The 11278-nt window shown below is 39.0% G+C and overlaps 2 protein-coding genes across 4 annotated transcripts in view; one reads left to right on the plus strand and one right to left on the minus strand.

Moving 5' to 3' along the window:
- Window positions 1–1381, plus strand: part of ntng2b (netrin g2b) — a 68823-nt gene extending 67442 nt beyond the window's left edge. For all 3 annotated transcript variants that reach the window (XM_084387090.1, XM_084387091.1, XM_084387089.1), the window contains one exon: window positions 248–1381. In XM_084387090.1, the coding sequence (XP_084243216.1) occupies window positions 248–465 (218 nt within the window). In that variant the 3' untranslated portion in view covers window positions 466–1381. The remainder of the gene's footprint in view (window positions 1–247) is intronic.
- Window positions 1382–3623: 2242 nt separating this feature from the next.
- The window catches only part of setx (senataxin), a 37307-nt gene continuing 29652 nt past the window's right edge, over window positions 3624–11278 (minus strand). The window contains exons 10-25 of the mRNA XM_084388290.1: window positions 10570–10666; window positions 10271–10441; window positions 9972–10195; window positions 9456–9608; window positions 9182–9338; window positions 8992–9093; window positions 8785–8897; window positions 8562–8633; window positions 8323–8472; window positions 7885–7992; window positions 7516–7691; window positions 6591–6683; window positions 6342–6500; window positions 5335–5430; window positions 5161–5248; window positions 3624–5059 (exon numbers count right to left, since the gene is read on the minus strand). Of these exons, the coding sequence (XP_084244416.1) occupies window positions 4535–5059; window positions 5161–5248; window positions 5335–5430; window positions 6342–6500; window positions 6591–6683; window positions 7516–7691; window positions 7885–7992; window positions 8323–8472; window positions 8562–8633; window positions 8785–8897; window positions 8992–9093; window positions 9182–9338; window positions 9456–9608; window positions 9972–10195; window positions 10271–10441; window positions 10570–10666 (2484 nt within the window). The 3' untranslated portion in view covers window positions 3624–4534. The remainder of the gene's footprint in view (window positions 5060–5160; window positions 5249–5334; window positions 5431–6341; window positions 6501–6590; window positions 6684–7515; window positions 7692–7884; window positions 7993–8322; window positions 8473–8561; window positions 8634–8784; window positions 8898–8991; window positions 9094–9181; window positions 9339–9455; window positions 9609–9971; window positions 10196–10270; window positions 10442–10569; window positions 10667–11278) is intronic.

The following is an 11278-nucleotide window of genomic DNA, read 5'->3' on the forward strand; positions in this document are numbered from 1 at the left end:
CTGAAGGATCATGTGACACTGAAGACTGGAGGAATGATGCTGAAAATTCAGCTCTGATCACAGGAATAAATTACACTTTAAATCATATTATAATAAAAGACACTTACTTTCGATTGCAATAATATCTCACAATATTACTGTTTTCACAGTGTGTATTTGCATAATTATGTAAAAAAAAAAAAAGAAAGAAAAAAAGAGCAAAGATTGGGAATGTTGTACATGAACCTTTCCTCTATGTTCTCCACAGCGAACGTGTGTGACGAGGAGTTACTCTTGTGCCAGAACGGGGGGACGTGTGTTCAGAATCAGCGCTGCAGCTGTCCGCCCGACTTTAAGGGTGTTTTGTGCCAACAGTCGCGCTGCGAAGGAGGCAAAAAGTGCAACCGTGCCAGCTCTCTCTCTCTGAGCCTGGCACTTCTGCTCTGCCCGCTCCTCGCCACCCTGCTGAGCTCCACCGCCTCCTGAGAGACTCCGGAGAGACTCCCGAGAGACTCCTGCTTCTCCCATCGCCCTCTACAGGGGCAGAACGACAAACAAAGAGACTCTGTTAGAGCTGCAAATCAATGGAACTCAAAATGTGCGCCTCACGTATACGCTGAGGACGAGTAATACCAAAAACACACACACACACACACACAAAATCAACAAGTTTCTTGTGCAATAGCTGCGAAAATCAATACTTACCCCACTTCCTTCACTCTGATTGGCTCAATGTAGGGGGCGTGTCCTCACAGTGACCCGAGACTGCAGAAAGACAGGAAAGGTCCGGCTTCACGTTTTTTTTTTTACTCTCCCTCGCTGCAGTTTGTAACATTCAGATGTATGTAACGAGCGCTCACTGTTATTCGCTAAAAAGCAAAGAGTATGAATATTATTGTGATATTTGACTATTAAGATTTTAGGCACTGTACTGCTGGTTGTCATAGGAATGTTTGTCGCCACAGTTAGAGATCATTGATATTTACGAAGTATTCAGGACACAAAAAAGATATCTAATCAAATGGAATTATTATAAACCCACATTATTTGACTATTTTTGGTAGAGAATATTTTTGGTTTGGATCTACTCAAGAGGCAGAAAGGTTTTATTATATACACTGTAAACTTTACAGCGCACAAAGCTATTATAGTACAAGAATCTATAACGTAGAGTTTACACTGTACACTTTACAGTCGGGTATTACAGAGGATGAATTTACGCACTAGATGTACCAAGCAGAATTTATTAAATGGCAAACTACTACTGAGATGTACAGGATGGGGTTTATTACACTAAACTTTATGGTTAACAGATTTACAAAACTAAAAGAACTGAATGAAATTTTATGACACTGTAAACATTACAGTAAATGTGACTGTTACTTGGCCACGTTTGAATTGTTTCTGTGTCGGTCATTTCTTTGCATTTTGTAACAACGCACACACACACACACACAAGATCATTTTCTCTCCAAAATTATGTCACTTCCTGTAGGATAATGCCATTGAGGAAATGGCTTTTGCTAGTTAAAATTATTTTACAAAAAACTAATGGTGTGGTCACATCATAAGAGTATTATGGAAAGTGATATTGAGGAAACAGTAAAAACTTATCAATTATTACATTTTTGTTCTTAATTAATTGTTAGTTTATCATTTTACAAATTAGTGCAGCATCTTGGACATGACAACATTTTTTACATGCATTTAAACCGACAAATAAAATTCACTTCATTATAATATTGCGACTATACCTAAACCGTATGTAGTAATATGATTTTCATCTTTTAAAATTGTGAGTTTTATTATTTCATCCAGTATATTAAAACATGATAACAGTGACCCAATAAAATCTTCTATTGCGTCTTATATAACAGTCGTAGAGGAATCCAGAGAGAATTTCATATTTACTTTGGTCTGTGCGGTCATCTGGCTTTATGAAATATCTGAAAATGACACCCGAGCCAGTGAGACAACAAACGGGATGCTGCACCAATAATGTAAAATTACAACAAAAGCAAGATTCCAGAGGCCTTGCTGACCCGGCATCTCTCTTGACGAGAGAAAAATGCTGCGTCACGTCACAGTAGCAAAGTGTCTTACACCTGACCTGGGAGGATCAAGCTTTTACCTTAGTCAGCGAGCACTGATTACCTGCTTTCTCAGAATATCAATACCAAAATGGTTCCTTATGAGTCCAAAGCTTCCTTCTGACCACCTTCAGGTAGAAACACGATTAAAAAGATGATGATGAGTCGGTCATATCCTGCAAACAATTCTGGAAAGCTTTCAGAGTCAGAATCACATCATAAACCTCCACCTCTTTTTAAACACACAAGTGGAACACTATATGATTCTCTCTGACCAACAGGTTCCACCATAATACCTTCACCACAAAACACTAATGCAACAAAATTCCACAAGACTGAATACAACTGACCTATTTGTTCTATGAAGGTTTGACATTGGGGATGTATATATTGTGCTGCAGAAATCTGTAAAGCTTTCTACATGAGGTTTGTGAGCACTTTGTGGGCCTACACAGACCTTTAAAAAGCGTAATATATAGAGTTGTTTGGGCTTAAAACTGGGGCATGACAAAGCGGTGTAAACCTAGAAGCGTTACGCCCCCTAGTGGTGAAAGAGACACTGCACGTTTTACCGTGGTGTTACCTTCAATTTAAAAAGGGATTCTCACCTGAGGTTGCCTTTGTGGGTTCAAAACTACGCAGGGGAGAAATATTAATTATGAATATGTAAAATATAAGCTGTCTGCAAAAACAAACGACATCAATATATCAATGGAGACTTGGGATGTCTGTGTAACATGACATGAATAGACTCGATAACAAACGTAATTTTTCACAAACTAATTAGTCTTAACGTTATAGTAACAGAATACAAGTAGGCTAATTTAATTTAGTGAAGTAAAAGTGCCTCACCTCAGAAACTCGCGCCAAATCATGTCAGTCTTCGTGTCGCGCGCTTGGCTGTTTCAAACCATAGACTTTCGACGGCGGGAAAGTTAATAGTACAAAGAATTGCTTCAAATTACATTAAGTAAATAAAGCTTATTTGCGTGTCTTGTGTGACAATTTAACCTTGTAAATCGACAGCCCATGTATACCCAGACTCGATTTAGACGAATCGCACGTGAAAAGTTTGTGGCAGACTTACTGTTGTTTGATATTAATAATATTACTATTGCATGTAAAAATATGTGCATGTTGTCTTATGGAGTAAGGCACTGGAAACCATGCACTAGTCATTTAACTACTGTAAAATAAAACCATAGCTGCGACTGGCTTATTACTTCAATAAAGCACACACAGACAAACAAGATAAATATTAAAAAGACCTGAGGGGAGTGAGAGTGGGGTCGATACATTCATGATTGATCAACAATCAACATTTTCATTTACCATAGTATTCTATTCATCCATTATTTCAATATATTTAAAGAATAGCTATGTATTCCCAGTGGGGGGGGGGGGGGAATAGACTAGCCTACCATGGTATGATTTAGTGGATCACTCACATCACTAACAAGCAGTTTATCAAGAATAGTTGCAGTGCTTCAGAAATCAATTGGTGCAGTGATTGTCATTTATACCAAGTAATAATAAAATAAAAATATCCAAATGTAAATACAAAAAAAAGGAACTTTTTAATTTCCTGTCTACAAAAAGTGCATTCGTACAAAACAAAGACCTCTTCGTACACTTTTGTAAAACTGGTCACACAAAAGATAAAACTCAAGAAAAACACCACAGTAGCGGGTCGATCTCTCAGTCTCCAGGTATATGGCTAGCATACTTAAACTGTACAATTTCAAACGTCACTAATTTACAACTTAAACATGACATTTTACATTTGAAATTAAAATGTAAAGGAAGACATTTTTCCCCTGGTTCTGTTCTTGGCCTTCTTTAACTACTAAATAATTACGGTTATCAAAATTACCTGTACAATCTATTCTAAGAATTGGCTCAATCAAATATAATCCAGGTTTAACTGAAAAGACCTACTCCCCACATGCAGTATGTTAAAAGTCAGTATAAAACAACCAGTGAAACACAAATTACACTGCATTCATGCACAACACACTTGCATCCCTGCAACAAACCTTAAATCAAAGCGACATTCAAATAAGTGACAAACTATACAGAATGATACACCAAAACTGGTTATTTTTGAGCAAGTCCAACATCTTAAGAAAGTGCAATTATTGCATAATTATTATTTTTTTGGAAGACAAGCACAAGGCCCAAAAAAAACAAAATCTGTTGTAGGGAACAAAACATCCCTTTTCATGAATAAAATAGATATATTCAATGTGTGTGTTTAGCAGCAAAGGATGATTTGGAAGAGTCCAAGATTAGGCAAGCACTGCCATCAAACTAATTCATCAAGCTAATTGCCTATGCCTGAGAAAGAGTTAACACAGACCCTTTTGTGAGCTTTCAAAACATGGAGAAGAGGACATGAGGAAAAACATCTCTCTCAATGGATTGCGGTTAAACTTTAATGAAAAATAAAAACAGGGATAATGAATTTATCTCCTGTGTCGTCTTGGCGGTGGGGAACCGCGGTGTTTTGAAGAGTGTCTGGAAGATTGGCCGGTACTTTGAGAGTCAGCGTCGTATGAATTAGCTCTGTGCGTTGGGAGGCGTGGCGCTGGTAAGCCCCGCCTGCCCTGTCCCTGTTCTCTGATTGGCTGCCGCTCTGGAAACCGTGGGTCTTTGGGCCTGTCATTTACCCGTGGATTTTTAGGGCACTCCAAAGGTATTAGACGTGGCATAGGCTGCTGTGCCTGAACGCTGCTCATGTCACGGCTGGAGTGTGGCGCAGGGTCCATTTCTATTGGAGACTGCAAAACAGGTGAGGTCACAGTGCTTGATCGCATAACCGTAGAGGTCACAGTGCTTGATCGCCCAACAGGGGGATGAGAGAGACTGCGAGTCGGCGGATCACGTTTGAGAATCTTCTTGACATCACTTTCGAAATCTCTTTGCATGGTTTTGATTATAGTTTCCCGTCTCCCAGCGTCCTCAATCAACTCTCTCCAATCCCTTTGTTCCTGCAGAAATGCCTTGATTTCATTAAAACATCATTAAAAAGCACACAACAGCACCTCTTCGGGTGGGTCAAGACAAGCCAGTGTATAAATCTGTACGTTACCCTGAGTGTGCGCAGATGTCCCAGTATGAAGAGACTAAATCTGGCTCTGGTAATGGTTACGTTCATCCTCTGCCGATTTCCAACAAACCTTAAGAAAGAAATGTTTCTGGTTCAAAGATTGCAACATGAATGATTTCTGTAGGTCACAATGATATTACACACACACACACTTACCCGATGGAACCCATTTCACTGCTGGCTCTCACACAAGACACAATGACGCAGTCCATTTCTCGGCCCTGAAAGCCATCGACAGTATCTACTTCCACCCTAAAAGACAGTTACACATGTTATAATACAACAACAAGTATATATTTTCAAGAGTATATTTAACAGTAATTCTATATAATGGCCATATACTACTATAATGGCCATAGCAGTCATTCTGAACGCTCGTACATTATTTGCATATCATTTCAATAAGCTATATCAAATCTAAGAATAAACGGATCTGTAAGGTTAGGATAGGTAATAATAAACATTAGAACACTACATTTTAATTCTAATGTATGTGAAAATGTATTAGTTAATCGACAACCACAGAACAGCTATTGTAATTACAGATACAAAGTCGAAAAAGTGCTAAATTTTCTATTATTTTCTTTGTAAAATGAAAACAAATGTATTCATCCTTGGATATTAGAATACAACCAACGTCGCCAATATGCATTTCAATGCTTAGGTAAAACCTTTATGGGCACATCTGAAACGCATATGCCCCAAAATGTCAATCTGACCGTCACGGGAAAAGAATATGAAAATATAATAAACTACTTTAGTAACCAATATTTGTTTTAGTGAGCAAAAATATCATGCTGTAAAATTACAAATGAAAATTGTATGCATACGGTCAGTTATGACTGTTATGGCCATTCAAGGTAGAAATACTCAAAACTCTTTTGTGTCTTGTAATTAATAAAATAACAATGATAGAATAAAATATAGACACATTTAGGAAAAGTCAGGGTCCTATAGTCACATGGGTTTTGTTTCAACAAAGTTATTACATTGCAAAATTTTAAACCAGTCAAAATGACTGCCTTGGTAGTTCTAGTGTTAAACATTTCATTGTACAAAAATTAAAGACTCATTTTACTACAGCGTGCCACAATAAATAATTAAAAGTTTTATAACCAACCAACCAATAACCAACTTTTTTTCTTAAGAAAATTCGCACTCACTGAAGTTGCTTGTTGATGCCTGAACTCCTAATGGCGTCCAGTATCCGTTGTTTCTGGGCGTTGTAGGGCGTTATGACACCCACTCGCACTGACTGCTTCTCGCCCAGCAGCTTCAACAGCAGCAAGACCAAACTGACCTCTTTGGGGTTGGTAAATGAACTGACCAATGGAGAAACGCAGTAAGTTAAGTGTTCAGACAGAGACACAAGAGGCAGTAAAGTCCCACACCCACAGTCCTCTATTTCTTACTCTCTCTCCTTCCTCTCTCTCCCATCCGTCACGTCGAACACTTTGTAGGGCTTGAAGGGCCAGCTGAAGGAACAGCGTTTCTGGGCGGTCTCGCTGTGGGACAAAAAGTACACAAATCAGATGCCCAAATTAGAGCCCAAAAGAGGTTTTTGGCACAACTAAATTATTTACTCTTTGTGATTAATTAATATTGTTAGCGAAAAGTGTTTATATTTTTCATTTACAAACAAGATTTTAAAAACGCAAAAAAATTAAATGTTTGAAAAATGAAAAAGTAGACCTCTATTATAGACATAGTTATACTGAATAATCCTATGTCTACAACTTCGCAATATCGGTTGCGTCGCAATATCACAGTTCAATCGAAATTGAATCTGTGGCAAATAAGTGAGAGACACCCTGCGTGTCCACAAAAGGATTGAGTGTCCGCAAGTCGACAGGATTGGTTTCTACATTTTGTGCAGCACACTTCACCTTTGATAAAGCATGAGAATAACTGGAGTGCCTTTTCACGTCGCTCTTTGTGAATGAATACACCTTTTATCTGTGACTTATGTTGCTTTCTTCATTGTATTCTCAGCATGAATAGGCGGGAGTCACACGCAAATAGGATGGCAACATCCATGTCGCTGGATCACGTTTCTTGAGGTCTGCAAGGGTCCCGGTTTAGTTTGCAGTTAGCAGCTCATTGTGTTGAGCACTCACCACGAGCACGGCCCTCTCAGTGACCTTAGGAGTTTAAGCTCAGACTCGGTCATAATCCACTGCTCCTCATAATGCTGCCTGCACTGCCCCTTCCTACACATCATAAACATGGTGAGGAGTCTGATTTCAGAGCATTCTTATCTCTCTCCCTCCCTAACAAATGCCTCGAGTGTAAATTTTCCCCCCAAAAATAAAAAAATAAAGTGTCATGTGTGCATACCGGTCATTAATAAGAGCACTGTTGTAGATGTACTTGGAGGGGAATTCACAGATGTCAGGGTGCATGCGGTACTGCACGCTGAGGAGGACGATGGGAGAGAGTTGTGGGTTTGATGGATGAAGATTTTTGCATAACCTTGCCATAAGAGACTGATCATAGCCAAACTCCTTTGCTTTCTGTTCAAAAACACACACACACACACAGGTTTTCATATCTTGCACAAAATGCAAAGACCAAATTAACAAAAGTTATTAGATTTATTTACTGCCATTTATATTAAATGCCATAATAAAAAATAATAAAAAAAAGTATGGGTTTAAATTTGTATGCTGGTAATACAAATGCTATGCAGCTAATATGGTGGGTTACCTGGGAGACAACGGTTGGCGGAAGCTGGTTGGGATCACCAACGAGGATTATGGAAGGACTTCGGTAAAGCATGGGAATCAGCGTCTCAGTTTCTTTAGCCTGACTAGCCTACAAATGTGCAAAGACAAACAAAATGGCTATGAATGGTATTGGTTAGGAGTATTAGTATGTTTATAATGATATAAACTTTATATTCAGTAAATTAACAATGATAAATATGCACCATGACAAAAGCCAAATAAAACGTTTGATATTAAAAACGATATAGTCTTGATTGTTTTGTTGAACAAACGGTAAGAGATTCACTTCATTGGAGATGTCAATAGATGGTAAGAGTATTTAGACTCAAATTAATTTAGTACTTGAACCAAATAAAAACGAACAACAACGGAAAAAACACATTTAAATGGAACCACAAACTATAAGAGATTTTAGCACCTCATCGATGATGACACAGTTAAATGGTTCATGTCCCAGTCGACGGAAAGCATTCTCGAGGACGATACTTCCACTGGTGCTGAGCGTGCAGCAGATCACATTAGCATTCTGCAGCACAAATGCTTGACTCTCTTGTCTCCTACTGCGACTCTAAGAAAAATACAAGAGATTTGTTTACTTGTAGCAATACTGAGAATAAGTATTGTGAAAGATGAATGTTAAATAGTGTGATTATTTACCTCTTTCATCTGCCGACTCAGTCCTTCTCTCTCTTTCAGAAACTGCCGCTTCCTCTCCATCAACTTCTTGAACTGTCATTCAACCCATGAGGTTACAGAAATTTAAGACCGCATTAAAATAAAAGTGCATGAATCAGTACGCTATCATTTCATTCAGAACATAGTCTATATTCTTTGTCTTTTAGACATTTGCATAATAATAATTCCGTGGAGGATGCATTACATCAGCAGAATCCTTTGGTGTCTTTGCACATCGCTGGGAGAGATTGTCAATAGTCTGGTCCAGTTGCTCCTTCTGCCTTTGTACGTCAGCTTCTGCAGTTTGCAGGGCTCGCTCTACACACAGACACACACACACACAGCTTATCAAATTATAATTCAAGAGTTTATGCATATGCAGGTGGTGTTAATGAATAAATTTGTCTCTCACGTGCTCTAGCTTTAGTCTGGTGGTCGAGGCTGAAAGGTTTTAGTGATTTCGAGATGGTTCTTTCATTTCCCAATCTTACCAGGTTTATGTCACCACAGTTACCTGTACACAAAAGTGTTGTGTCATATGCTTTAATGTGACAGAATATGGCATGCATGCTTTTTTTCAATGCATGTGCAAGCTTGGAAACCTTGAGGAGCGTTGATGTTTCTGCATTTTTCTTTAAAGATCACAATGACTTTCTTCATCAGACTATCGATGGCAGCGTTAGAGGGTGCACAGAGAAGAACACGTGTCCGTCGAGTCTTGGAGTGAAGGTTCCCCACAGAAGCAGCACTGTTATTACCCTAACCAGATAACCACACACACACACACACAAAACACACTCAGCAAATATGAACCTTGAAAGTTGCAGTATGATTAAGGTGTCCTTGTGAGCATGCACAGGGATAAACTATAAATACCGAAGACAGTAGTTCGTACAACAAGCCACCAATGGTTTTACTCTTTCCAGTTCCTGGAGGACCATGAATAAGGAGAAATTTTGGGGTCTTCTGCGGTCTATTTATCATGGCAAGACCACAGGATATTGCTCTTGCCTGGTCCCTGTTGTACTCCTGGAATACAAAGAGAAAGAGAGGAAAGACAGAGCACATTATAAAAGGAATGTTAGAACATAATCAACCTATTAGATTTCACCTATTGGACTTGCACATGGATCACTCTAAAGGTACTAAAGCTCAAGAATAGTTGTCTAGGGTTGCATTTTGGCCCAATACATAGTAAAGTAGTATGAAAATTTGGAAGAAAATGCATACAACTATTTGCCGCCTTTATCTGACACACCCAGTTCAGTTCATGGAGATCTCTACTAAAGAAGTGATGATTTGAATCAGGTGTATTAAATAAAAGGACACATAAAAAATGTGCAATGCTGTAAGATTAGGAACCACCACTGCTTCAGATAAACCCAAACTCACTGATGCGTCCAGGTCCGGTGGGCTATGCAGAGTATGTGTGAAATAAGACACATGTGGAACAAGAACAGGGCGCAACATTGGTCCATTTCGCAGCAAACATAGTGCACGAAACTCCCGGAATATGCTGATCAAAGATCCAATAACTTCACAGCGCACAGGTTGGGCATTCACCGAAGACACATTACCAAAGGTCTGAATAGTCAGGTTTAGGATTGACATGGAACCTGAGGAAAGACAGAGTAATGAGACAGTGCACATAAATGTGCTATATCATTAAGGATTGTGTACAAGTCCCACACCTGAACCTCTGGAAACAATGGACCGGGACACACAGCCGAAATGAGGATGTGGTTCATGGAAATTTGGTTCATCGTGAGCATACGCCCCAGTGTTGTCCGGCAGCCAAAGCAGCACAAGGTCATCTTCTTTTGGGTACAGTTGCTTCATGTCACTTTCCTGAGAAATGCTCACTACAAACATATGAAAAGGTGGATACTTGAAAGTATACTCTTTGCTAACTAATAATTATTTGTACTTGTATTAGAATACACTTTAACTGAACATCAGAAGAAGATCTGCCCAACATAGCTGGACGTACCTGTGAAACTGGCACTAGCCGTGCGATTGCTGTATTCTATACCCATGACCCTTAGGTTAAGCTTGACCCTGCCCTCTTTGAGCCATTCACTAGCCATCTATTGAAAATGGAATGGATTAACATTATCAACACTGATACATAGCATTCTATTCCAAGCATAAGATTTGGACTATAGACCCTTTCCAAAAAATTTGAATATAATGGAAAAGCTTATTTATTTCCATAATTCCATTCAAAACGTTAAACTTCCATAGATTATAGATTCAGGGCCCACAACTTAAACGATTTCAAGTATTTAGTTGTCTATTTGTACATAATTTGGGCTTCCAGCTCATAAAACCCACGAAAACAGGATTTAAAAAAATTAGAATATTACATGAAATCACACAGTGATACCATGGTCATTGAACCAGGTTTTGGTTCTTTTGGCAGTGTGGGCAGGTGCAAATCCTGCTGGAAAATGAAGGAAGCATGAAGTGCTCTGAAAATGTCCTGGTAGACGGCTGTGTTGACTCTGGATTTAATAAAGCACAAAGTCCTCTTTTCTGATGAGAGCAAATTTTGCATCTCATTTGGAAACCAAGGTCCCAGAATCTGGAGGAAGAATGGAGAGGCACACAATCCAAGATGCTTGAAGTCCAGTGTGAAGTTTCCACAGTCTGTGTTGGTTTGGGGAGCCATGTCATCGGCTGGTGTTGGTCCACTGTGC

The sequence above is a fragment of the Rutilus rutilus genome (genome assembly GCF_951802725.1).
Source record: "Rutilus rutilus genome assembly, chromosome: 18".
Taxonomy (NCBI): domain Eukaryota; kingdom Metazoa; phylum Chordata; class Actinopteri; order Cypriniformes; family Leuciscidae; genus Rutilus; species Rutilus rutilus.